The 27,279-nt window shown below is 39.1% G+C and overlaps 4 protein-coding genes across 7 annotated transcripts in view; 3 read left to right on the forward strand and 1 right to left on the reverse strand.

Annotated features, from left to right (window-relative positions):
• Window positions 1-2,367: 2,367 nt before the first annotated feature.
• On the forward strand, window positions 2,368-6,859 carry ppa1b (inorganic pyrophosphatase 1b). Its single transcript, XM_028006830.1, has 11 exons — window positions 2,368-2,533; window positions 3,263-3,327; window positions 3,673-3,726; window positions 4,830-4,949; window positions 5,048-5,134; window positions 5,232-5,358; window positions 5,454-5,581; window positions 6,022-6,107; window positions 6,206-6,281; window positions 6,371-6,410; window positions 6,520-6,859. Exons 1-11 carry the CDS (start codon window positions 2,473-2,475, stop codon window positions 6,549-6,551), a joined length of 876 nt encoding a protein of 291 aa, XP_027862631.1. The 5' UTR covers window positions 2,368-2,472; the 3' UTR covers window positions 6,552-6,859.
• A 712-nt stretch (window positions 6,860-7,571) lies between these two features.
• Window positions 7,572-11,827, forward strand: sar1ab (secretion associated, Ras related GTPase 1Ab). Of its 3 annotated transcripts, none has more exons than XM_028006903.1 (7): window positions 7,572-7,672; window positions 8,560-8,630; window positions 9,895-10,014; window positions 10,106-10,171; window positions 10,275-10,378; window positions 10,476-10,607; window positions 10,709-11,827. In XM_028006903.1, the coding sequence occupies exons 2-7, from the start codon at window positions 8,573-8,575 to the stop codon at window positions 10,823-10,825; spliced, it is 597 nt and encodes a 198-aa protein (XP_027862704.1). In that variant the 5' UTR covers window positions 7,572-7,672; window positions 8,560-8,572; the 3' UTR covers window positions 10,826-11,827. The 3 variants fall into 3 exon arrangements, with proteins under 3 accessions (XP_027862704.1, XP_027862703.1, XP_027862705.1); XM_028006902.1 differs by having other exon boundaries at window positions 7,599-7,672; window positions 8,545-8,630; XM_028006904.1 differs by lacking the exon at window positions 7,572-7,672 and adding an exon at window positions 7,680-7,698.
• A 916-nt stretch (window positions 11,828-12,743) lies between these two features.
• On the forward strand, window positions 12,744-17,899 carry tysnd1 (trypsin like peroxisomal matrix peptidase 1). The gene is made up of 4 exons (XM_028006899.1): window positions 12,744-13,994; window positions 14,483-14,613; window positions 14,769-14,954; window positions 15,141-17,899. The coding sequence occupies exons 1-4, from the start codon at window positions 12,964-12,966 to the stop codon at window positions 15,341-15,343; spliced, it is 1,551 nt and encodes a 516-aa protein (XP_027862700.1). The 5' UTR covers window positions 12,744-12,963; the 3' UTR covers window positions 15,344-17,899.
• A 198-nt stretch (window positions 17,900-18,097) lies between these two features.
• spock2 (SPARC (osteonectin), cwcv and kazal like domains proteoglycan 2) overlaps window positions 18,098-27,279 on the reverse strand; it is a 29,672-nt gene continuing 20,490 nt past the window's right edge. For both annotated transcript variants that reach the window (XM_028006901.1, XM_028006900.1), the window contains 8 exons: window positions 24,643-24,757; window positions 24,200-24,305; window positions 22,612-22,720; window positions 22,318-22,452; window positions 20,850-21,068; window positions 20,600-20,662; window positions 19,618-19,749; window positions 18,098-19,109 (listed from right to left, as the gene is read on the reverse strand). In XM_028006901.1, coding sequence (XP_027862702.1) covers window positions 18,964-19,109; window positions 19,618-19,749; window positions 20,600-20,662; window positions 20,850-21,068; window positions 22,318-22,452; window positions 22,612-22,720; window positions 24,200-24,305; window positions 24,643-24,757 — 1,025 coding nt within the window. In that variant the 3' untranslated portion in view covers window positions 18,098-18,963. The remainder of the gene's footprint in view (window positions 19,110-19,617; window positions 19,750-20,599; window positions 20,663-20,849; window positions 21,069-22,317; window positions 22,453-22,611; window positions 22,721-24,199; window positions 24,306-24,642; window positions 24,758-27,279) is intronic.

Below are 27,279 nucleotides of genomic sequence, written 5' to 3' on the forward strand. Positions count from 1 at the left end.
ACGTTGCGAGCGCTACGTCACCATCTGTTTATGAAAATCTGAAACGATTGTCTGGTTGTGATTAAAGAAGCATTTGTGTTCGTGACATTTGTCAACAACAAAAAGATCACTCGCAACATTAGAAACACTGATAACTTACCAAATAAAACCTTAAACAGAAGGTTTTTTTTTTAGTTTCAGTGCTGCAGTTCAAAAAGTAAAATAGAATTTTTCAGATTTGTAAATTACAAAAGGTTTTTTTAAAATTAAAATTAAATCTTAATGCAGTTTATGGCTTACAAAAAAGAGATGGGTAGTGACTAACTACATTTGCTTAGATGCATTTCATCATTCAATCATCTTTTTTGGAGAAAAGACTGCTACAATACTTTTTTACTTTTACTTGAGTAATATAATGAAGCATCATTCCTCCTATTTTACTTGAGTAATATATTTTTTATATTTTTTACTTGAGTAATATAATGAAGCATCATTCCTCCTATTTTAGTCAAATTTCTGGGTACTCTACCCTCTGCAAGTAGCTTCACTGTATTAAGAACAAACACGTTTCTCTTAAATTGCATGAGACACAAACCTATAGTTTATCTTGTGCAGTCACAAGCCTTTTGTTATTCTAATGTTTCTTTCTATCTGCTGAGGCTTTTGTACAGTTTAACTTATTTACTCTTATTTGAATACAATTTTCGTGTACTATGTTCACCTCTGCTTATACATATTGATAAATTCTATTAGAATATTAAGGATAGAGTTATATCAGTTCTGGACCAGAATTTCTCCAAGAGATTCCAAGAAGGACAGGATACCCAAAATGTTTGACCTAAGTCACACAACTTGAAAACAAATGTACCAAAAATCAGAGTAATAATTTAATTTTGTAATGTGTGAAGTTGAATTTATTGCAGTTTCTAGCTTGGCAGAGACTTTGTACCACACATTGTACATGTACCACAGTATAAGAACCCTAGATCTAGTGACTGATATTCATTTTCTGATATAGATGACACATATTACCAGGAAACCTTTTGTATGTGACTGGCCTATGAGCAAAAATATGAGTCAGTTCTTTTTTTATTAAATCTGAAGGTGTTCATTAAACTAACATGACACATGTCCCCAGTTAAATCTTAGAAGGCCCTGCTTCTATTTTTAGAAATATTCTTTGGAAACCAAACATAATGAAACATACAATTTGGATAGAGAAAGAAAATCAGAAAATATTTTAACAGGCCACAATTTTTCAAAATGGTAGTTATAAAAAAAAAAAAAAAAACTATATTTATTTGTTTTACTTTTGTAAAGTTTTACTCCATAATCTATTATTCGGAATTATATAATTTACTAACAGTATTTCTGATTAGTTAAAATTTCATAGGAACTGAGATTGAAAACTTAAGTCTGTTAAAAAATAACATTTTACAACAAGATTTATAATAACCTAAACTTGAAATAGAGTGACGTTGCTATTTTTAGACAAGTACTAGCAAAAACACATGATCTGTCAAAACAAACAAACAAACAAAAAAATAATAATAAAAACATATATGCTGCTTGCAATATTAAACATGTCCTTATAGAAAATTTAATGTTCGAACAACAACTGAATGGTTTGGTTTGGTGTAGTTAGAAACTCTTTCTAGAAATCTGAAACTTTCTCCATACCATGTCAACTGTGATAAAATTGAGAACAATTTATTTAAAAATGTACAATATTTTGAGACTTCACTGTGACTTGCTCAGGCCCCCGGGGGAATCTTTTAGCCTGAACACCCTGCAGAGGAAGAGACCGAGGTAAGCCACATCTGCACAAAGCCTTCAAACATTTCAGTGCTTTCCAAACAGTCACAATACTTATATTGTCCATTTGTTTGTTTTATTTTAACAGGACACCACCAGTTCCAGATAAGATGACACTGCATAAAAACACATAATCAATAAAATACTTCAATCTGTTTGTACCTGTTTCTTTTATCATTCAACACACATTTTAAGTGTTTTCCAGCCAAATAATGAAGACCTTCATTACACATCGGTTAGGTCTGTGAAGTAGTGTTTCTTGTATATTACAAACCAATATTTGCTGCAAATTCTATAATATTTGTGAGAGGAATACGCTTATATGCTATACATAATGGGACGTGATTGTACAGACGGAATGAGATTAAATACATGTATGGTTCTCCAAAATGATCTTCAAACAAATGTGCCTATTTATTTCTTCTTCTTCTTAGTATAAATATTATTATAAAAAATTTCCTGCGTTGCGTTTATTTGTCAAAATTATTTCAACATGTTCGAAGCAAAACTTTCATAATCGTCCTCATCAAACATTCCCAACAGCTCCTGAAGGCAGCATGAACGAAAACTGCGAACGCATGCGCAATGGCTCCAGTTGCTACCAACCGGGGTCTACCGTGTTCTTCCGCCGCCATCCTCCATCCGTAAGCAGGCAACTTCAGAAACCCACACTTCAACATGAGCTTCACAGTCGAAGAGAGGGGAAACGCGAACTCTCTCAGCTACCGCTTGTTCTTTAGTAAGTAAACAATGAGTAAAAATAGCAGAGTTTTATCTTTGTTTGCCACTTTAAGGACTCTGTTGACACCGCAGGCCAGCCGCAATCTCCCACGTGTCAGTAATTCATTTATTCTCGGATTTAGTTTAGGGGAAACTACAGAAATGTAGGGATTCTATTTTATATTTCCTGCACGGCAACTTTTGAGTCATTCAATTTTCACTTTTCAGATCCATTTTATTTTTTTGCTTTTACAAAGTTCATACAATTTAGCGATGCTTCTTTACGTTTTATATATATTTCTCAGACATTGTTCTGTATAAGAACACCGCAAATTGAAACTTTATTTCTGGAAACCTCGCAAGGTGTTTTAACACGTCACATAGAAACCTAAAAGGGCGGGGCATCGTTCTCTCTGTATATAATAAGGGCATTGATGAATGTAATCTTTGAGACAAGCAGCTCTTTGTGTTTTCTGGTAGTCGAATGGTTAAATGCCAATTTTGTGCCCAAACCTAAAGAATTTCTGGTATAAGATATGTTTTAAAAAAAAAAGTAATAAATAGTAAGAAGTTGGTGCTTTTTACGTAATCCACACAATAATCTGAGGTGTTGAAGCGAAAGTAAAAGTTTGGGACATTATGTGTAATTTCTTAGTGTGCAACACCTGCCTGCTGACATAAAATGTTTCAGATTTGTTTGTTAACTTACCTGCTGTGTTAATTAATGTTCAATCTGACTACTTCACAGAAAATGCGGAAGGAAAGTACATCTCCCCATTCCATGATATACCAATATATGCTGACGAAAGCCAAGTAAGGAAGCGATTTCAGCCTTTGGACAAATAAATGTGTATAGTTACACTTTTATGCACAATTTAAGGCCAGACAGTGGTTCGGTTATAGCAATATTGCTGCAGTAAATGCATTTCTGTGGCTCATCTGTCCCAGCACACAACTGCTTTGGATAATACTTAGCAAAATATCAAGGTCATAGTCTGTTTAGAAAGCTGCACCCTTTACTCTTTGCTTTCCCTGGACTATGTCAATATCTCTCATGGCTGCAGTTGAACAATTGTAATATTACAAAACAGTTAATTTAGCTTATATTTTTAATGCGTAAGGTGTAATTGAACGTGACTGTTTTCTTTCCTCTCTTAGAGCATCTTCCACATGGTTGTTGAAGTACCCAGATGGACAAATGCAAAGATGGAGGTAAGAGGCTGTCTTTTTTTATGCCGTAGTTTATCAAACTATAACAGGTGTAGATTCTTCTGTATCACGGAAATACAGACCAAACACCAATGTTTGCATAAAGAAAATGTTTATTGTTATAAAAAAAACTAAAGTTATCATGGGATTAAAGTGCACAAGAAACATCTTCTGTAAGGGTTTAGTGAGCTCTTATCAACACCTTATCAGGTTTTTATTAAGACGTTAAAGTTCTTTCACCACTCTAAACACAAATTTGCAGAAAGTAAATGCATTTATTGACGTGTTGCACAGATATAAGTTATTGATATCTATCAATTTTCTCCTGCTTTGTTTGCGTACAAAAAGTTTCTGATGATTCAAAGCAATTTATTTATACAGCACCAAGTCGCAAGGAATGTTATCTCTAGACTCCTAACTAAACAACCTGGTCCACCTCTGAAATCACTGTCCTGCCTGATTCATGCCCAATTACATAAAGTCTGATTTGGTTATCTAATGAAGATGAGTTATCTACCTTGCAGTAATCCCTTCTATTAAGGAGTCACGTGGAGACAGTAGAGAGGACTCATCTTTTACAAAAAGAAACTTGCAGTAGAACAAGGCTCGGCGCTCTGACGCCTGTTGCAATGTGATAAGAATTGAGATTGCAGTAAGGCAATCTCACTGCAACTGAGAAAAATCACTGCAATATTATTCTTGAACTTCAGCATCTCGGGCACTAAGAACGTACATCCAATCATTTACAATATAATATACATCCAAACATTGAATCTAAGACGTCCTTTGCTTTTCAAATTGCACACACTGACAGTGTGATAACGGTGGTGAATCAGTTTATTGTGTAGCTCTAGAGGACAGGAATAAGTGCTGGGTCATGACTGTTTTATGTGATAAAGAAAAAGAAATGAAGTTAGTGGCAGCAGTGGCTCCATACTCATCAGAGTCATCTGGTAACTGAAGCTAAACCTGAAATTCTGGCTGTAATTATTAGTAACTGCTGCAACATCATGCCTACCTATTTTTATTGTTAGCAACATTAATGACATATTTTTAACAGACAATTACATCTCTAATTTTAAAATGTCTGATTTTCTGTTTTCCAGATTGCTACAAAAGACATCCTAAATCCAATAAAGCAGGACGTGAAGAAGGGGAAGTTGCGCTACGTGGCTAATGTTTTTCCTCACAAAGGCTACATATGGAACTACGGAGCAATCCCTCAGGTCTGTGTGCTCTGTTAGTATTTTGTTGTGTGCATTGGATATTATCACTACGTAACAGTAAACATTAAGTGGTAATAAGTTCCGTTATGGTGTTTCAGACATGGGAGGATCCTGCCCACAAGGATGGAGACACTGACTGCTGCGGTGACAACGATCCCATTGATGTCTGTGAAATTGGAAGCAGGGTACATCTTTCACTTTAATGTCTGTTTTTTTTATTGTTTGTACATATTCCTGGGACATTTTATAAATGATTGACAACCTGAAAACTTCCTCATGAAGGTGTGCACCCGAGGAGATGTCATCAAGGTGAAGGTGCTCGGTATCTTGGCCATGATTGATGAGGGAGAAACCGATTGGAAAGTGATTGCAATCAACGTAGAGGACCCCGAAGCCAAGGACTTCAACAGTAGGTTTTCTCCTCTTTTTTTTTTTTTTTTTACTGCAATTGCTCTCCTGAATCAGCTAAATCATGATTGCTACACCATTACTGTTGATGTTCAGACATCAGTGACGTCCAGCGCCTGAAACCTGGTTATCTGGAGGCCACGGTGGACTGGTTCAGGAGGTACAAAGTGCCAGATGGGAAACCAGAGAACCGCTTTGCTTTCAACGAGGAGTTCAAGGACAAGGTTGCTCATGCCAACACACCTCATTTATCTTTATTTCAGCTGTAAATAAGGTATTCTGACTAAATAGAAGTTGTTAATCAGGGTTTGTCATTTTCCATCTGGGTATCTTCATGTTCTGCTGGGAAAAAAAAAGGTTTTTAGCAACATTCAGGAGTTCCTACATAGCCTGAAAAAGTTTGAATCTTAAACATTTATCTGTTTTAGATAAGGATGGAAAAAGAAATTAAGAAGACAGAAGCATATTTGTATTTCCAGACTGTATCACCTAACTCACTGCCTATAAGTAGCATCTATTGATCCATCAATCATAACAATCAATCATTTAGTAGTGAAGGTTTCACGTTTAACTTCTAACCACGGTAATATTTTAATATGAAGGTAGCTTGAGGTTTATCTGGATGCTTAGCTCCCACATTAATGATTTCTCTTTTTTGTTTTAGGACTTTGCCATTGAAGTGATCAAGAGCACTCACAACTTCTGGAAAGCCCTCATTGGCCAGCAGACTAAAGCTGGTGAACTAAACTGGTAAACACTGCAGTTCCGTTGCTATGTTGATTTCAGTTTAAGCAGGTGAATGTGATGGATTCACATTCATTAAAATGTCAACACTGTCTCACGAACAGCAAAAACACGTGCGTCTCATCTGGCGACAGTCCGTACTGCTGCTCAGCAGACGAGGCCAAAGCTGCTGTTGGTGAGGTAAGATTTCTCTCTCCTCCTTCCAATTTGCAACACAGCAGAAGTTTCAACACAGGGACTCATAATTTATAATTTCACTATGATTTCAGACGTGTCCCTGTGGAAAAGGAGACCCTATCCCACCATCAGGTAGAGATTTGTAACTACTCCTGTCTCTAATTGAAAGATTGTTTTAAATTCCCGTTGAATATTATTGATATGTTTCCTGGGTTTTTAATTTTTTGTTTTACATTTGCAGTCGATAAATGGTTCTACTATGAGAGGAAGTGATCCTGGAGCTGAATGGTTTCACAAACAAAAATGATCATCTGTGACGGTTCTACTAAAAGATGAATTTAAATTTGACTCCAGTGGGAATGCTGGGAAGTTGGGTGTAGGACCTCTGTCTTCCTGTAGATGGAGTGCTAGTGGTGAGATACCGACTCAAAGATTTCATCATGTCGTGAAAAACAACTTTTTTTCCTAATTTAAACAAAGATCTCTGTGGAGATGTGCTGTCTGATAATGTACTGGCAAGGTGCCTCATAAAACCGTGTATGATGCTGACCTGCTTTAATAAAGCTTCTCTGCTTAATGTATTGAGTATGTGTTAATAAGTGAGTAATAACACTAAAGTGGAAAAAGATTTGCTTTTATAAATTTCTAAAATACTCATTTGCAGTCCTGCTGCCAAATGTCCATTGTCCCTCATATATTTTACTTGTGTAGATTAGTATTTGGAGAAGAGTTTTTATTGTGTGTAACACTATTGACAGACATAAAAAGTTAATACCAAACATTTCCCATTCCACTCCGGCTTGAACATCATATTTTTTCAGAATCAAATAACAGCTGACTGTTGTGCAATGATTATGAACTTAGTACTAAATATTCCATATTTCTAAATATGAATCTCTTAAAGGTTGTTAAAATGAAGTTTCATAAATGCTTCTAAGCTTATTTTCAAAAGTTGATTGTAATAGAGAAAATGACATACTTTCTATTAACACCACGTGGCTCTTTTTAAATGTGTCTTATTGTCCTTATCTTAAGTCATATTTTCACTGGCTGTAAGCAGAAAGTCACAACAGAAATAAAGGCTCAAAATTATCATCAGTCTTGTGCAATTAATAGTTTCTCTGGTTACGTGGTGGGACAAATAATCTTTTCACTAACATACAAATTTGAGATTTACCTGTATTTCTAACATATTTTAACTTAAGTAAATAACGCTTTTTGGTTTGATAGTTTAAAAATACGGAGCGTCTGAAATATGTTTTTAAAAAAAGTGTGCGAGATGTATTTGAATGCATCATGACGTCATCACCGGTGACCATAAAATGCTGTATAGAAGCGCACTTTCTGGACCAAATCTAACGGACGACGTGGTTTCACAACTTCGCTAGACCCAGGTAAGGCTGGATAATAATGGAAGAAGGTTAGCTTCCACATTTTCTGTTGAGATTTTTCTTTTTAATTATTTCTCCTGACAGAAAATATAGATTTATTTCGGCCTTTTAGCATCACTTCCCGCTCGTGTTTTCCAGTTAGATTGTTTATTTACTGACAGCTGATAAGCTACAAACCGACAGACACAGTGGTTATTGAGAAATTAACAAAACCCGTAAGCTCTGGCGTTTTTAATAAAAAAAAAACAAGCTATGGCACTTCTTTTTAAAGGCAGCAACTATTTTAGGCTTTAAGCAGGAATTATATTTCACTGTTAATCTATGGAGGATGGGCATAAATATCGTGCTTAAAGTGTAGGTTTTGTTGTTCACTGGTGTCCCAGCTTCAATAATCAACAGCTGGGTCATTTCTGGAAGCCTCCACACACTGAAAGTCTCTATTCAACAAGAACATTGAGTTACCAGAGTGACAGGTGCTGGTGTGTCCATGAGGCAGGGGACACTGTCCAGATCAAATGTCTTTCTCCAAACTTATAAAAATAGTCAGAGGAAGATCAGTGCCGCAGAGAGAGAGAAAGAGAGACCACTCTTAGAACAAGCACTTGGCTGCTTTTCTTTCACGCTTTAAAACTTTGAAAGTTTTAAAACGTGAGCTCTAAAACTCAGAGCTTATGCATACCAGTGGGGTAATCCAGGGCCAGAAATAACAATTACCAATGAGTCTCAGTGCTGGGCTCCATAATACAACAAGGTCTCTTAAATTGCAAAATATTAAATTCTGGTCTTGAATTCTAAACCAAATTGAAATCCACAGAAATAACTCTGTTACTTTTGTGAAAGTATAATAGTGTGTCGTATCTTGTATTCCATGACAGTTATCTTTATTTTAGATTGTGAACAGAGATGTCTTTTATATTTGACTGGATCTACAAGAGCTTCAGCAGTGTCCTGCAGTTATTAGGTATAGTATAATACAGAAATACTGTCTCTGTTTCTTTTCAACTACTTGACCCTGATTTGTCTAAGCATGTTTACATACATAGAGCCAAGAAGTACTGTGTTCTGTGCTTCTTTTTTTTTTTCTTGGCCATTCCGAGATAAAGTGACACATTTTGGAGCTTAAAGTGGCCATGAGAGCATACAACTTCTATTCTAATATTCTCATAATGTGTTTATATCCTAGTTGTTTTTTTCCCTCTGATTTGCACTTTCATGACCAACTACATGATATTTGGCATTATGGACTTTCTCTATACATTTATTTGGTTCGCACGGTTATAGAAACCCTTTACACTGAAATTAAGTTCTAAATATTGCAATTATAATATTGACTATTTTGCCTCACTATACTTTTACTTTCACGTCATCATAATGTTCTTATTTTTATACCTCAGTTTTCTGATCGACATCACTAATAACTATTTAAATAAATTACTTATCACTAATAATGACTAATAACTAAAGTGCTAATCACAATTCATCATGTGTAAAGAACAGTGAAAGTGCATCAAAGTTGATGTGGTTCACCTGAGATATTGTCTAAGCAATCCTTTGCCACTGCAGTATTGGACAAAGTGACTGCAATAAGGAAAATGATCAGATACATTATGTAGCTCTAGCTCTCATTTGCTTTTAGTTTGAGTTTAAAACCACACCATGCATGTACAGTGTAACAACAGCTGTGTCACTGAAAAGCTTCCACCGCTAATTAATAGAAGACATACAGTACAGACCAGAAGTTTGGACACATAGTTGTGTCCAAACTTCTGGTCTGTACTGTACTTAGTGGCAACCGCAGCCCAATATGTCTCTGAACGCCTGAATCCATTCCTTCCTGCTTTCCTGATTCTTCAACCAAATTTTAATGAAATAAAGATTTAATTTGTTAGCAATAATCAAAGTTTTTTTTTTCCTATCATCATTTCACTGTGACAAAACAAAACAGCTCAACAAGTCAAAAATCCAATATTAAGGGATTCATGGCAATGTTGAGTGTAAACATGTAGTTGTTTTTTTCAGTTAGAAAAAGTGTGTTTTTAATTTTTAATTTCAGCATTTTTAACAATTTTATGCAAAACATCATATAGAAATGTTATTATGCTAAAAAAAATAACTTTATAACAGCTCCTCCTGATCCTCTGGTAACGCACCAGTCTTCATAATGTTTGGAGCAGGAGCTGCACATTTAAAAAAAAATCTGTTTCACATGTTCTTTCTCTTGTTAGGGTTGTACAAGAAAAGCGGGAAGCTGGTTTTCCTCGGACTGGACAATGCTGGAAAAACAACCCTTCTGCAGATGCTCAGGGACGACAGGCTAGGACAGCACATGCCAACACTATACCCAAGTATATACAGCGAAACTGACGTTATGCAGTCCGCCTTGTGTTTTATGGTTTTATCCCTCTTCAAAACGTTGTGCCTCCTCTCTGCTCTCAGCGTCTGAGGAGCTGACCATAGCCGGAATGACGTTCACCACATTCGACCTCGGCGGTCACACGCAAGGTGAGAGTGCAGAATATGGTGCTGAAGAGAAATTTGTTTCAAAGAAAGATGAACTGATGCATTCGCAGATTAATGCCACATTAATCCTGAAATGCCCTCACAGCTCGAAGGATCTGGAAGAATTACTTCCCAGCAATAAACGGGATTGTCTTCATGGTGGATTGTGCTGATCATGAACGTCTAGCAGAGGCTAAAGCAGAGCTGGATGTGAGTTCATCACAAAGACACGACCTGTTTAATCAACACAGCTGGCTAGTTCTGACTGTGAGTGCTTATGTGTTCATCTGACGCTTGTTGGGAATAGGCGCTGCTAACAGATGAAACCATCGCTAACATCCCGGTTCTCATCCTGGGGAATAAGATCGACCGTCCAGAAGCCGTCAGCGAGGATGCACTCAGAGGAGTGTTTGGTCTCCATGGACAAACAACTGGAAAGGTGAAGGACACGGAATACGTCTTATTACTTGTCCATGCATGATGAAGCTGGACTGTATGAGCCAAGAATTCAACGCTTATATGTTCTCTCTCTATTTTCAGGGTAAAGTATCACTGAAGGAGATGAATTTGAGGCCGATGGAGGTGTTCATGTGTAGCGTCCTGAAGAGACAAGGTTACGGAGACGGTTTTCGCTGGCTCTCTCAGTATATTGATTGATTACACTTCCTTTGAAAAACAATAATTGGACTTCTGCTGATGCCTGTACACACAAAAGCATATTTTGCAGAAAACTACTTGCAGTATACATGTCTTATTAAATATGCCATCTCTGGTAGTTTGACTTCAAGTGAGAGAAACATGTAAACATTTATTTTGCTATTATATTGTACAAATAGAAATCTATGTGTCATACAGCACATTGCAATTGCTGATCTTCTCTCTTCAAATTGAATGTGAAGACAAACATTCATGCTGCGCTGCTACATTTTTTAAAAGCGTGTAGGAAAACGTGTGCCAGAAACATGTCGATGCTGTGACCCAGTGTCAGAGCTGGGCTTATATTTGGCTGCTGGTGTTGACTTACTGTAAAGGGCAGTTTAAGTTGATACATGGTTGAAGAACCTCCCACTTAGGTTAAATTGTACAGTTAATTTGTTGTAACTATGAAAATCGATCAGCTATTTCATGTTAGCTGATCGATCTACTGACTGTTTTACAAAGAGTTTATGATGGCAGAATACTAAATTAATGCCATCTTGAGTTCATTAACTGACTTTCTAGTCATAAAAATAAAGCTTTATTTAGATAAGATTTATTCAGTATACAACCGCAGTACAAATGCTTCAGCATCGCTACGTAATGTAAGAAACTCATAGCAGGAAAGATGCCAGACTACAATACATGTTATGACGAGTTACACCTGCAAATAAAACTTGAGTACTTTGTGACTAGTTGCTGCGAACAACATGCAGTAATTTTATGAGAGTACTTGCACTTGAATGCTTAAAATTATGCACATTTATTTCAGAGAGTAACCCTGCAAAAGGTGCATATATTTTTTTTGTGTCTAAAGTATCTTATTTATATTTGGAATGGATTGTTTGACATCGTAGTATAAGTGTTGCACTGAGACATGAAGTGACGTCTGTTACACAAATGTGATTCTAGTGTGGAATGTAGCACAATAAATACCTTTGACAATTATTTTCAGTTATTGAACAACTGTCATTTGTTTTGTTTTTTCAAACAGCATATTTATTTTTTGCCCAGTTGAGAAATTTTTCTGGGTGATAAAATCAAAGCATATTTTTCTCAAAGTTATTTCAATTTAATGGTTTCGATTTTAGTGTTTTTTCTTGTCACTCGTGTTTACATTCTAGGTACTGGACAGTCACAGTTTAGAAAGAACAAGGACATAAAAACCCTACTAAGAAAATAATTAAAGCATACAAGGAAAAGAAGAAAGTATAATAACTTCACAGACAGTAAACGTAGCTTATCATGTGCATATCTCTTTACGAAATATTATATTTTGTCACATCATTGTGTTATTATAAATACAATAACTAAAACAATAACGTAGAGATTAGATAAAGACTGTGTTTAAGTTTTAGTAAAACAATTTGTAATTTTATCTAACAGTCATTTTAAAAGTGACTGTTAGAAAACTTAATTGAGTTTTAATCACATTTGACTATGTCGAAACAATGTTTACTTAGACAAGGTCGATATGTTTTTATGGCTATGAATAAAACGTTGATTCTAATATACTAGTACTCATATTGGAGTCACCTAAACATGCATAGTCTAGTCAAGAGCACCAGTTCACCTGAATGCACCATGTTGTCAAAGCACAGCCGTAAAAAGCTGTGTGAAAGCGCAACTCTCAAACTAGGGGAGGAAATTATATTTCAAAAAGTTTAAAGGAATGTTTTTGTCTAAAATTTAGCGTGTGAAAACAGTTTTAGATTTTGCATTAATATAGAAAATGTTATAGTGTATGTAAACACAATGAAATAAATACGTAGGAGCAAATTATTATCAGTGCACCGGCAATTATGAGGATGCGGCTCCTTTAAACTACCGGTCTTCTCCTTCTTGTTTCCTATTGGCTGGATAATTTCAGATTTTCACCAATCGTGTTGAACATTGAGAAATAAACAGGAAGTTGGATAATTATTGGCGTTATTTGCGACGAAGCAGTACTTAAAATTTTTATTGATTGTCTTATTTTACCCTGTAATTTAAGCTTATCTTGTTATCTCATCATTGGACTGTAGGAGTTTTAAGTACATTGCTTTTGAGTGATTTTTCGTGTTATTTACTACAGTAGAGTTGATCCACGCTGCAGGAATATGGAGCTGAAAGATGTGGAAAAGTGCTGCTGTGTGATTAAAGTTTCTGGGACACCAGGGAGGAAACCCGCCAGCTGCAGTGGAGTAATCCTCCACCCTCGGTCTGGTACTGTCTTATGCACCGGCCTCCCGTTTTGCCGGTTTGTTACCGACAGAGAGCTCCTCTCCTCAGACGCCGAGGTCCTGCTTCCCCGCAGCTTCAGCGACAAACTAAAAATCCGCGTCTGCTTGTCAGGTTCCAGAAGGAGCGAGCCGTCCCGTCAGCGGGAGGTTTCAGGCGAGCTGCTGATGCTGCTGAACTGCGTGGAGTTCAAACATACCTTCATGGGAGTTTTCCAGGAGACAGACCAGTGGCGTTTCCATGGTGATGATGAGGATGCTGAGCTGATCAGAGATGCCCAGTCCCTCAGCTGGTTTGCAGTCCTCAGGGCGGGTGTGGTGGTGAACGACAACACAGACAGGGAAAGTACCCCCTGGCAGAGCAGCTCGTCTCTGCAGAAAGGCTGCCCGGTTGTTGCATGCGGCTCTCCTTTTGGCTCCCTCTGCTTAGACCTCTTCATTGGCACCCTCAGCCGAGGGATTGTCAGCAACCTGGCTGGAGAAGACAATGCTGTCATCCTCACAGATGCTCGCTGCCTACCCGGCACAGAGGGTGGAGGCTTGTTTGTGGTGGAGGACACAGACGGTGTCCGTCTCATCGGTGTGATTGTTTCTCCATTTGGCTGGAAGTCAAATGAGTGGATAGGCCTCACTTTGGTCTGCTCTGTTGACATGATCTTCAGGAGCGTCATCCGTTGCACTGGGGTCCGAGATCCGCTTCGTGGGGTTTGGGAACAAAAAGAAGAGGCAGATCTCTGCATGTCCAGGACAGCTCAGGGGTCAGACGCTGTTAGACTCCCCACTGTGTGCTTTGTGGACAGTGGACAAGCCTGGGGCTCAGGAGTTGCTGTCAGCGCTGGGCTGGTGGTAACTTGCCGGCATGTAGTCGGTGGGAAGTCTTCGGTCAGCTTGAAGTTTTATCAAGATGGCAGGTGATTCATTGTTTACTCTTCATTATCTGGTAATTGTTGCAAAACAGTTCAACAAGTGTAAATACTTTTGCGTGACACTGCATGATGCAGAAAAACCAGAAGCAGGATGGTAGTTCAAATGAGACAATAGAAGACAAGTGCGAAACAATAAAAGACATGCCGAGAGCATTGGGGAAACAGATAGAATACAACAAAATGAGAGGGAGAAACAAGATATGTTGATTTACAAGTAAACTACTGTCACAAAGTCAAAATGGGAAATCAGTAAATAATTCAAAGAGACTTTAATTGATTATTTGTCTTCAATAAATCGTTTTCTAGTCTGGTAACACCAAAGGGCATTTTCTGGTCGTTGGGATCATTTTTCTGAGCAGACAGAAAAAATTAGAATATAGTCTAACGAGCCGTAGCGATCTACTGAAATACAGCAGATAATTTGTGAGCTTGATATTTACTTAAAAACTTTTTTTTATTATTTTCTTTTTCAGAGTCCGAGATGCTGTGGGCGATGTTTTGTTCTCCACTAAACCATCTTCACCATATGATTTGGCTTTAATTGAGCTTAGAGTCCCTGTCCCAGAAGCTGTGATCCCCAGAATGTCAAAAGGTTTTCACCTAGGTATGATTTTAGCTTTAAAATTAAAAGAAAGAAGCGCTAACTTACCTTAACGAGAGTGCTGTGAGATTATATATATATATATATATATATATATATATATATATATATATATATATTTTTTTTTTTTTTTTTTTTTTTTTTTTTTTTTTTTTCAGGTGAAGCTGTGGTTGTAGTGGGATACGGCGGGCTGGGCCGAGTCTGCGGTCCATCCCTGACATCTGGTGTCCTCTCCAAGGCCATCAGCTTGAATGGCCAGCCTGTCATGCTTCAGACCACATGCGCAGTACAAGCTGGAGCCAGCGGGGGCGCTGTGGTGCAGAAACAGTCGGGAGAGCTGCTTGGTAAGAAACCCTGCACCTTCAAAGAATAATGATCTTCTCGAACAGTGGGGGGCGTGCGACCACCACGAGAAAACCTGTCTGTGATGCGCGTGCAGACAAAGAACCCAGCTGTGCCGCTCTCATCAGATCGCTGCTCTGCTGTGGCTGCAGATTTAAGGACGGCTTGTCTCATCTGCTCTGTCGCAGGGATCGTGTCGAGCAATGCGCGAGACCTGGCCGCGAGCGTAACATATCCGCACCTCAACTTCATCATCCCAGTGCCTGTTTTCCAGAGACCGCTGCAGGAGTTTCAAAAGACAAGAAATGTCGACGTGTTCAGTGTGCTGAACGCTACAGAGAGGGACGTGAGACGGGTGTGGAGGCTGCAAGGTGCACAAAGCAAACTCTGACCTGCGATTCATAAACTTTGAGAGGTGATGGATTCCCCTTAAATTCTTTTAAACAGACATTAATATACATAAAAAGGCATTATTTCCACTAAATCCTCACAGAATCATTAGAATATTAGAAAGATGACGCTAATATATTGTAATGTATTATTTTATTCAATTTGACAATAAACCTTCCTGTATTTTACTGAGCTTACGGTTGCACGCACTTTCTAAATGATCCCTATTATAACTGTATTATACAGTTTTGCACATCTTTATCAAGGATGCCACATTTATTGACATCCCTGATAAAGATGTGTTAAAGCCCTAAATTAAATATTTCCTTTAGTGCAGTACCCTAATCTCATAAGAGAACATCTAGAAATAAGCCTTTAATCTGAATATATTTAATCATCAAAGGAAAAGAAATCCTGTCATAATTTTAATTACGCATACCTTTGAACCATGCGGCCGTAAATAGGTGCAATAAGTTAGAAGAACCTGCAATTGATCCCCTCTTGTTTTACAGTTACAGCATCAACGGTACTATTTTTGGAAGCATTTGTGAGGATTTAAATCTGCTTCTGGTGCATGAGGTTTATTTTTTATTTTTTTATAAGCAAGAGGAAGGTTCAGCATAACAAGCTGGCAGGTTGCAGAAAATGATTGGTCCCTCTGGGTAGCTCGAGACGTCTGCTGTGTGTACATATCAGGTATTCAGACATCTGTTGGCAGGAACATTCACTCACATCGGAGGTTTCGCCCGATGGGACGTTACCGGTGCTGATTTCCATTATCACAGAAATATGAAACTGTGAGATGACATTTCCAAAGACTGGTTACTGTCAGTTTTCACAATGCAATGGCAGACGTTCCTGGCGTGAACTCTCGAAGACAAGGAGCGTTGCATACCAAAGGGGTTTCTGTTTCGCTGTTCCCAGAGTAAATCGTTAACAGAGGAGAGGCTTAAGCAGTGTCCTGAGGAAACACATTTTTCTGTAGGTGTTGTGCTTTAAGAGCTGCTCACATGCAGACCGAGGTCTGTATCCAATTTCTACTGGTTTCCCTACAAGCCACGTTTCACACAACGAGGGAAGGCATAAGGAACGTAAGCCGGCAACCACATTGTGTCAACACAATCCGCTTCACAGCGAACAGGCCACACAAAGAGAAGATTTAGAGATTTGCGCTGGTGATTTTTCAAATTGAGCTTCAAGAGGGGGCACTACGTGACATATTGTGGGAGATATTCTCGATTTTCATGTCACTAGAATAGTCTTATCTGAGCAACATTCCTGAAAAAGATTTGCTCCTCTGAAATATTCCTGAACTGAGCCAGAATAATACCGTTCGTAAAAGTAGCAGAATTCGGTACGTTTAGTAGATTAAAGCAAACAAACGGGTCAAAAATCTAATTGTACTTTCAATTGTAAAATGTAACCTGAGTAACAGTCTCACATTGTTTAGGCTTCTTGCTATGACTACCAGATGTTTTATGCATTGTGCTATTCCAAACTAGGCAGAATGAAGCTGCCTGAGAGCAACTGCTTTAAATGAGCTATTTGTTTTGATATTATACTTCAAGAGGGTGCCGTAATTTTATTGTTAAAATTGTACCTTATCTCCTCCTCTGAACTAAACCTATTCTGCAACTGTCTAGTTTGAGCCTTTAACCTATTTAAATCTTGTTTAGCCCATTTTCTTCAGCTTGATTACTGTTTATACTGATGTGATGAGATTACATGTAAAGTTCCCTCACGTTTGGAGCAGTTTGTGCACACAGCTTAAAATAAGATGTCGAGAATGATCATTGTGAAATGAATGGTTGTTATGGAAACCTGGTGACCTTAAGGTGCCACTCTTTGTTGCAGTTTTTTTTTTTTTTTTTATCAGCAAGCCTCACAGATTCATTTCGCCCTCCATCACCATCCTTTTCTTGGGGGGACAGATAAAAGTGGGAGCCTTGGTAGTTTTAAACATTTTAATTGTATGGGAATAAACATAAACATGAAAACAGGCAGATCATAGCCTGCTAAATATAGTTTTAAAACTGAATTACTTTTTTAAGAGAGATGAGTGGAGCTCATTTAGTTTCCAACCCATGACTATGTTTTCCACAAGCAGAAATGTTTAGAGGAAAAGTGTGGTAACTGTCAGCTGATATAAAGTGTGGAGCAATAATTGTGGCTCTATTCTGGCTCTATTCACTGTCATGCTGCCAGTGAATAGAGCCAGTAACTTGCTCTACCATTTTTGCAACAATAACTTTTTAAAACATTTGTGCTTGTTACCTTGAACTACCCTAATCCCTGCTTGTCTGCAGTCACTTTTTTCTCACTTTCCAAAGGTCCTTCCTGGTTTTTCTTTGGACTTTGGCTCCTTTTCACCCATTTTCAGTTGACCTGACCACAATCAGAGATGTATGTATTTATTCAGCCATCTAATGCTGCCCAAGTTTAGAACAACTCCTCAACTCAAACGTATGAACCAGATTTGTGCCCCGATATAAAATGCCTTAAAGACTTTCATTTCTCTTCTCACGGTAAATGATGTAATAAAAACATTGAATATCAACTATGACTGTGAACAAACTGTTAACAGAGCTGCTCCTTACTTAAATCTGACATTGAACAAATGAAAAGAAGAAAGAGACACATCACTGCAGACAACTTACCAATACTTCATTATATGGACAATTTTTCCATCCCTGGTCACTTTATGCACTAAAATGGAGGGTAGCGACAAAAAAGAAAGACTTCTCAGACTCAGAAGCACGGTGACCAGATCAGCCACATAGATATGATTTATTTGATGTTTTTTTGTTTTTTTATTAAACACAATAACTGATGCACATTATATTACGATATACACTTGTCAGCTAAGCTGTAAAGCTGCCAGTCTTTCAAGGCATTGACCAGCAGGTGACATTCTGTCTTCTGATGCACACGTTATGTACAAGCTAAGGAGTGATGTGTGAGAAATGTCCTAATAAGTCATGAATGAGACAGAGCACTACTGTCACATATGAGCCAAAGCGTATGAGGTGAAAACAATAAGGCCAGAGGACGCTTTTCAATACTCTACCAGGTTTCATTTCCTTTACGGGCAGATTTCTAACTAAAACCATAACCGGTTTCCATCTGGACACATAGAAGATAAAGAAGACCACTCTAGACTATTGAAATGCACCCAAACTGGATATATATATATATATATATATATATATATATATTTTTTTTTTAATGCAAACACCTGCAGCTTCTTAAAATCTCCATTACACATCAGCTAAAAACAGCTCGTAGATAGTTCAAAGGACATACAACAAAGGAGAACAAAGAATCACAATTAAAAGGACAAGATTTTTTTCTCTTTTTTTTTTTACTCCCACGCCCAAAATTTCTGAATCACATCTCCCATTTCCTGTTTCCCAAGATAAGAACACCCTGAAACAATAAATACTCCCATTAGCGTCTGACCCCCTTCCAAATCTCGACATTCCCTCATGTTTTTCTAACCCCTTATAAATCTGAGTGGAGTGCCTTTAACACGTCCATCATCAGCAGTGTATATGTGTGTGTGTGTGTGTGTGTGTGTTTGGGACCGTTAAATGCTCCCACATAGAGGTTGGGCTAACCCTTTTACCAGATATACCCCCCGTCATCCACCTCTCCCACCTCTTCCTCCTCCTCCTCAGCCTCCTCTGCAGTCTCCTCAGCTTCTTTCTCCTCCTCGTCTTCCCATCCAACTGCGCTGCCAAAATCCCCTGAATATGTCATTTCAGAATCTGCGAAGAGAAGCATGCAGAGTAAGTGAATTACAGCCACCGTGGGTGTGTTTGTGTGAGTGTCCTTTCGGTTTCAGAATATTGACGGCAGTGACAGCTAAGGGGGGACATGCGTTTGACTTTGTCTGGGTTTTAATGGCTACTTCTAAACTGTGCCAGGGGAACCATTCTTATCAGACGCAGGTTCCGTCCACCCAGCCCCTCCTCCCCACCCCAATTTATCTTGAAAGACTTTTCTCACAGCAACAAGCAGCGCTTTAGAATGCCAATGACTCTGGACACTAAAAGGTGGCACCGGTTTCTAAATTAAGTTGTGTTCCAGCGGGGCTCAGTCCTTCAAAACAAAAGAAGGTTTTGTGCTGAGATGCAACCTTGCAAATGCTTGCAAGGTTGCAGGCAAGAAGCAGGCAGATATGCTTCGGATATTTATAATTGTGTTCCTGTCGTTCAGATCCCCGCATCATTTCACAAACTCCCCGACGGCTGTTGAAACCTTGTCGAGGCTTACCGCAATCTGGCTTGCCGCGAATCCTAGACCCTGCGACTTCTCCTCCGTTTTGGTCGACGCACCAGCACTCGCCCCTGTCGCACTGCTGCTTCCTGTAGTAGCCGTCCTCGTTGCAGCTGGGGATGAATCGGCCTGCACATGCACAAGCTTAAATCAGTGAGAGTCAAGTGTGGGCCTTCCCTTGCAAGCCCCATTGAAAAAGAAATCCAGAATAGTGTTTGTTGTCCCAGAATGCCCGCAGTCTAGGTGGCCATTTATTTGCAGCAAGAAGTTATATTCCTCATACCATACAAAAACGTGTCCCCAGCAAGATGCAAAACAAATATCCACAGGCTGCATAGACTAGATAGCAATTTTCTTGCTGAAAGAAAGCTTCCTAGTGGGAGTGGTTTATTTTCGCAGCTTTCAAACTGGTCCTTGCCAGAACCAAAAGATCGGGACGAGGGATACAAGAAATGAGGTCAAAAAGAGCCTGAAAAGTTTTATTTTTGGACTGTTTGATTCACGCATAAGCAAAGAAAATTAAACTTCTCATATGCAACGACCGGTTAAAAATGAATTATCCCACAGACTAGATATTTATTACGTAGTTAAAATAAAAATAAATAAAAGCCAAACAGAGACCTAATCCAATCTTTCAGGGGAACATCTGAGTGTCTTGCTGGCAGGCAGCTCTCTGCTTGCCACTCTGTGTCCTTGGAGAGGCCTGACTCAGAACCCAGTCAGCCAACCAACCAAATTCTGCAGTACATACACACTCTCACACACTGATATACAAATCTGGATGCTTACATATTCATATACTTACACACTATACTGAGGATAGACAGAGGGCTGTGTGTTGTGTTAGCGCTACATAACTCACAGAGTGGATCATGGACTGATACCCATCTCCCTCCAGTTATTTATCTAACAGAACCACCAGATGAAGACATTCACAGCTAAACGTGTTGGTATGCAGCTGCAGAATATTAATACATACCAAACTTTTTCTTTCCACCGTCCTGAACTTGAATCCTCTCCAGTTCCGCTAGGCAGGGCGGCTCTTAAACAAGATAAAAGAAGATTGTTTTTACAAGAGGAGGTGGAACCGTTTTACCTGACAAAGTGACGCAAGGCTGAATTGTAACACTAATATTATTGGAGCAACAGATGGCACACAGGCAGCAGAAACTGCCAGCAGAAAGTCACAGTAGAGAGCCAAAGCTCCCATCAGCTCCAGAAATACTCACTCTCCCTCCAGAAGCAGAGGCACCATTCAGCCGTGGAAACCTTTCCATCCCTGTAGGAGTCGCAGGAGTTGAAATATGGCCGGATGCAGATCTCGTATTTGTCCAGGTTGATGGCAGCCAGCTCGGCCTGATCCAGGTAAAGGTCGTTATTGGTGTCGAGCTTGGAGAACATCCAACCTATGGAGTCCTTACAGCTGGCGACCAGGCTCCTGTCCAGCACTGCCGACACAAACTCATTTATTCTTATTCTGCAAATAGCTGCACAAATAATACTTATAATATAGTACATCAAATCAGAACAATGGTCTGAGGAGGTACACCATCATCCACACTTATTGGTAAAATGAGTACATTTATTCTGTAGGAAAAAAATACCAAATTTAGCTCTATTTCTCTTTCTGACAAAATCACTCATGCCACTCTTACTGACAACTTCTCATGAAGTTCATGTCACTTAAAGATGCTGCATTATATGTTTTTCAGGCTCATGGTGTCATTTTATAGCATAACCAAGTAACTATGTTCACTCCAGTTGTTGCAAAATGCTGCATACAATATATATCAAATATGGCTTATAAGAATTTTAACATCATAATTTAATGCCTTGAAACAGGGCCTAGAGTCTCTTTAAAAACTCTGTCACAGCACTGCTCCTCTATAAACCCTTTAGCAACATTTTTACCAGTCTTTCTCTGAGAAGTAGTTCATATAATGAGCTCAGCAGATGCTTAGTTCCACCAAGTGTTTGCCCATTTCTGCTGGCTAGTCTGAAGGAACTGAGTGGGGGATTTGCAGAGGAGGAGTGCATCCAGACTTCCTGCATCTTTTATCCTCCACCTTCTACACTTCTTATGAACAAAAGTTAACAATCTGAAATAAAGCTGCATGATATATCAGGAAAACATTTAATTCCAATACTTTTATTAAATACTGCAATGACAGTAGAAATTATGATCAAGGCATTTTTCTGTTCTTTTTCCACAACGTTGTCTACCAGCTTTAGCTTCTCGGCTACTGAAAACAAAACGTCTGATGGGGTCAAGAGTAGCTAAGTCAGCCTATTGGGCCAAATAACTACTGGCATGCAATTTGATACATTGTGCTACTGCAGTGTAATTCTATATGTTACAAAACATTATCTCTATTGATAAAGTATTACTAGCATTAACAAAATGCATGTGTCATCTGGTGGAAACAATAAGTACAGATCAGTTTTTGTTTGTTTTGATTAGAAAAGCAAAAAAAACATCTGGATGGAAAACCTTTATGGTATGGAAAGCAGTCTTACTAAAAGCAAGTAAGTGCTCATTGTTTACATCAGTGATTTGACTGATTTGAATTTTTTTATGTTATCTTAGAAATTAAATGAAATAAAACAGTGGATTTTGAGTTGCTGAAAACCCAAACCATGCAGCCCATGTAAATGTTTTCATAATGCTGTGGTGATTAATTGAGAAAAAGCTCTAACCTGACGTAGTGCTGGCTGCTGGGGATCTGGCCCCTTGCTTGCTGTTATTGTTCTGCTTGGCGTTGGTCTGCAGGAGCTGGAACCAGTCCTTCAGACGCTCGCCGAGATCAGACAGATCCTGCCCGGTGCAGCTCTCTGTGAAAGCCAGATGGAGGGATACGCATGACGTATTTTCTGCACGTAGAGGGCATGTGTCAAACTATTAAAAAACGAGGAGGCTGATATAAAATTGGCGTAGCTATCACGCTCATGGACTACGGTTATTAATTATTCTGCCACAAATTTGGATCTCACCGTGTTTCCCCTCCCTGGATGCAGGCGCCGCAGTTGGGCAAGGACACAGACCTGAACACTTCAGGGTGAGAGCTTTCCCAGTAAGACATGCCTGCTGCTCTAGCTTGCACTGCAACACACACACACACACACACACACCCACACACACACCCAGGATCATTACACGCAGACACACAAGCCAGCAGTGTCGACAAGGGGACACAAAGGTGAACCAAAATGAGTTATTGCTGCAACACAGATCAAATATTCATGAGGTGACTGACTGTAAACCCCGATTCAAATCTGAGACTTGCCCCTAAATGTGTCGACATCCAACCTCTGCTCACTCGCAAGGTCAGGAATAGTGATCCAAGAGACAAAGCATTAATCAATAAACACACAAGATCCTGTCACCGCGAGTTGCCAATTGGTCCCTCTGAGGTAGCATATCATGGCTCTTTGTCCTGGGTTTTTCCCAGGAGAAGCTCCTCACACGGCTCAGATCAGAGTGTTCTTCTGTTTTTATCCCAAACTACACGACACGCTGTCAGAATACATAACAGATTTATCGCTTTTAATAGCCATGTGTGTGTGTCTTCACGCAACATATGCTTCCAAACACCTTAAGTAAGCACTACAGTAAAGGTGATGTTTAACCAATGCATTCATTTCCATATTTTGTACTGCCTCACTAAGAGGAACGCAGCCAAGATTTTTTTTTCCCCTTTTGATTTTTTGGACGTTCTGTGATTATTTCTGTCTAATCTTGAGTAAATAAAATATTGTTTTATAGCCATCTGGAAAGGACAGAGGTAAATAATGAGTAATACGCCAATGAACACATTATCATCTCAAGAATATATAGTAAACAGGAGTGTAGGAGTGGATAATATGATTCAGTGGAACTGAGCTAACTAGTCATATTCAGTAATAGAATATTTTGCTCGTTTATTAGATCAAAAGTAAAAGAAAGACCTTCTAGCATGTATTAAACATACTTTTCCTTAAGCCTACATTTTGACATTAAACATGTTTCTTCTATTTAATATAACTTATTTAATATTCTAATATTAAATGTTTTATTTTCGCAAGCTGTATGCATAAAATCATCATAGCAAAATAAAGGCCTTAAAACACCGGTCTGTAATCTACATAGTGTGTTTCAGCTAGTGAATTGAGTTACTGATATAAATGAACTTTTCAATGATATCCTAATGTACTGAATGGGCCTGTCCTTGCAATAGTGAGGACTTTATTATTTCGGATTTCAACTAGAGAGCAAAGTGAACAAAGTACTAAATGTAAATAAAGCTCAATGACCAAGACCTTCTCAGACAACAACTCACAAAAATAAAAAGATTCCCCCATCAACAATGCGAAATCAGTACTCAAATGTTACACTTTCCATTCGGTTCTTTCCTAAATTTCATGGAAAAGACTTCTGTCTTGATGCTTTACTGTTTCATATTGTAATATTTCATATTGTAACAGTATTTTAAACTGTCTTCCTTCACCTTAGGTAAAATGTTTTCAATGTGCTACTAGTTTAGTGTAGTGAGCTTCTACAGTACGCGTTTGTGCAGAGCCTCTAAACATTGTTAAAACGTACCTTTGAGGCGTAGTTGTGTCCGTCTGATCCACACACTGGCCCGGTGGAGGAGATGGGACATGGCTGACAGTTCCCATCAGGAGAGCGCAGAGCGGGCTGCTTCAGTCTGTGGGATAGGAGACATGCAAGTACTTCACCCTTACTTCATCAAGCTTAGATGGCCACTGCCATATTAACTCAGAGTAGAGACTCAGCAGCTCCAGGCTGGGCATGAGATCATGATGCAAACAGTCCCCTCCATGTTGTCTGAATGTATTAGCTTCTCATTACACAGCAGGAGCCCTCTTATTGTTCCCACTCTGGCCAGCAGCAAAACACATCACACTCTAGCAGCAGTGTAGACTATCAGTGTTGACCTCATGTCAGTGTGCTGGAGGAAGTTTTCTCAATCTTCCTGTGTTTGGGGAATTAGCCAGCCAGTCAGTCTTTCTACACACGCTCACCTGTGCTCCAGCTTCTTGCGGTTGACGCACACAGCTCTCTGGTAGCCCTGGGCGATGCACACCTTGTGTCGGCTACACTTAACCTTCTGACAGGGGTCCTTGGTGGTGTCTACATCTGGGAAACAGACAGGAAATTAGACATGAACGGTGATGCTTCCACAGCTTCATTTTTCTGCTAACAAATAGACTCCTCTGCTTATAGTTTTACATTTGGCTTCCAGCCTCAGCTCCCACGTGGCTCGCCTTGGCTTACTCAGAAAGACCTGAGAGTTGGTCTGAATTATTACATAACTGCAGAGCTGTTGCTCTTTTGATGTCATAAAATTACATTAAGATCTGCATTGAACTGAAGGAAAATAAAGGAGGATGTTCTTACAAATAAAAGCTTAAAACACTTTGCAACAAAATTTTGTTAATATTTTCCTAAAGTTTTGTTTTTGTTGCTGTCACAGAATTCCACCATGGCTGCGACATTACTTTCTATTTTCCTCAAGGCCCACTGCCCTGCATGTTTCAGGTGTTTCCTTGCTTCGACCCAGCTGATTCCAATTGATGGCTGATTAACAGGCACTTGCTGAACTGCAATCGCCTGAATCAGGAATATTAAAGCAGGGAAACATCTAAAATATGCAGGGCAGTGTTCCATGAGGCCCAGGGCTGGTAAACACTGCTCTACACTACAGTATGCCAAGGTGAGTAAATCTTCCATCAGTGAAGACAGATTGTTTGCATAGCGTGGTATGAGGCTGCTGCTGCAACATTTATGCAGTGCTTGTGTAAATATTGCAGCAATAGTAATGGAAGGTAATGCTAATCACCTATAGCAGCATACAGTATGTTTGTACGTCATTAAAGCGCAAAATGTGTAATACTTTGATTGTTCCTATGTTCAAAACGGAGCACTTAGTCTTGAAGCTGTGTACCTGCTGCCTACAGTGCTACAAAAGAGCAGAGCCTGTATAAATAGAGTAAGGAAATGTTTGTTTTTCATGGCCTGTTACAGAAGGAATATGCCCTCTGCTGTGATCTGAGGACATGGAGGTGCTTTTTTTAATGCTGGATCAGTTTGCAACAAACAAATCTGAACCCTACGGTATTATCTGTTCCAACCTCTCTGCCACCATGGGTAGGAACAAAGTCGTACCAAAAGACATCTATGTGACATCATATTAGATCTGCATAAGCCTGGAACGAGCCTCAAAGCAGTCAACAAGAATCTGGTTGAGTTATTTCAATGTGGAAGAATTATAAAGTCATCATTCACTTCCTTTGTCTAGGGCTTCATAAAAGATATTGTTGTTGGTACACATTTTGTACCAGGCTGTCTTAAATTTGACACTGAACATCTAACTGATTCCAGAAGGAATTAGGAGAAAGTTCTGCAGTAATTTGAGAACAAAACCGGACTATTTGGGCTCAACTCAGAACTGCTGTGAATGCCCAGATACAGAGTCCTCACCTACTCAGAATTATTGGGAAACATCTGGATCGGTTCATGTACCAAGAAATCTTGGACAAGAACTTTCTTCTCTCAGCCATAAACCACAAAGGATGACAATGACTACTCTTATTTTAGTGCTACATCAATTAGTCACTTTTTTTGTATTAATGTGGTGGAACTGTTACAATCCTCTTTGATTTATTTATGGACATTACATACTAAACTTTAGCTGACTCTGACAGAGAAAAGCTTCTTGCTACTTAAACTAAATCTAAATTGCTTGCTCGGTGTGTCTCTATCTATCACTCACTCTTGAAGCAGCTAACGCTGGACAGTGTGTCAGACTTTCTCTATATGCTCATCTGTCATGGCTATCTACTCCAAACAGGCCTCCCAGAGCCTGACCTGGAAGTGGCCTTGCCGTCCTTTTTAACACCGGGCGGTCTTCCATTCATCTACATGTCCGCCTCTGTTCGCTGCCAGAGCAGCAAACAGAAAAGGGGGAGGGAGGCAACTCATCTGTGCGCCTGTAAATCATACTCGAATTCATTTTCTTCTCTCACTGAGTGCTGTTTTTATAGCTATATTATCATTAAGCAGACAGGCTTATCATCTCCTCTCTTTTTTTCCCTTCCACTGAATATATTAATGCGGCAAATTCCCGTGGATTATTGTAGCCGTCGGACAGATATCTGATTTTTAGAAGCAAATCCAAAACAATACGACGAGCTGTCGGGACTGAGATTGTTACATAAGTGACAGGCTGACTGCTCCGCTGCAGGAACTGTGAATGCCCAAATGCAGACTCCTCACCTACTCAGAATATCGACATTAAAGCCTTATATTTGGTAAACTTTCTGTATGTCTCCCGCAGCGCCACCAGCTTCCTCTGCTCTCCACCCGTTTTGTCCATTTTGTCTTTCTGATGCAGGTCTGTTGTTCAATACCCACCAGAACACAAGGAAAATACAGCACCTGGAGTCAAAAATGAAAACAGCTTCATGTATACAAAATGTAATTTAAGCAAACCTTTTACTGAAACAATAACGAAACAAAAATAATCTTGCCTTCTGGGACGGAAACATTTCTGATGAAATTTTGTCCCCTGTGAGCAGCTAGAATACTGGCACAGCGTTGTGTTGTGAGTGCAGAAGCATAAGGTGGCTGCCTGAGCCTCATGTTAACTTAACAAGCTT

This window comes from Xiphophorus couchianus, chromosome 22 (genome assembly GCF_001444195.1).
Source record: "Xiphophorus couchianus chromosome 22, X_couchianus-1.0, whole genome shotgun sequence".
Taxonomy (NCBI): domain Eukaryota; kingdom Metazoa; phylum Chordata; class Actinopteri; order Cyprinodontiformes; family Poeciliidae; genus Xiphophorus; species Xiphophorus couchianus.

Coding starts and splice junctions, on each gene's coding strand:
- ppa1b (XM_028006830.1), top strand. CDS start 2,473: ATGAGCTTCACAGTCGAAGAGAGGGGAAACGCGAACTCTCTCAGCTAC. Junction 3,727..4,829: donor GGACAAATGCAAAGATGGAG/GTAAGAGGCTGT, acceptor TCTGTTTTCCAG/ATTGCTACAAAAGACATCCT. Junction 5,582..6,021: donor ACGAGGAGTTCAAGGACAAG/GTTGCTCATGCC, acceptor TTTTTGTTTTAG/GACTTTGCCATTGAAGTGAT.
- sar1ab (XM_028006903.1), top strand. CDS start 8,573: ATGTCTTTTATATTTGACTGGATCTACAAGAGCTTCAGCAGTGTCCTG. Junction 8,631..9,894: donor CAGTGTCCTGCAGTTATTAG/GTATAGTATAAT, acceptor TTCTCTTGTTAG/GGTTGTACAAGAAAAGCGGG. Junction 10,608..10,708: donor ATGGACAAACAACTGGAAAG/GTGAAGGACACG, acceptor CTCTATTTTCAG/GGTAAAGTATCACTGAAGGA.
- tysnd1 (XM_028006899.1), top strand. CDS start 12,964: ATGGAGCTGAAAGATGTGGAAAAGTGCTGCTGTGTGATTAAAGTTTCT. Junction 13,995..14,482: donor AAGTTTTATCAAGATGGCAG/GTGATTCATTGT, acceptor TTTCTTTTTCAG/AGTCCGAGATGCTGTGGGCG. Junction 14,955..15,140: donor ACAGTCGGGAGAGCTGCTTG/GTAAGAAACCCT, acceptor GCTCTGTCGCAG/GGATCGTGTCGAGCAATGCG.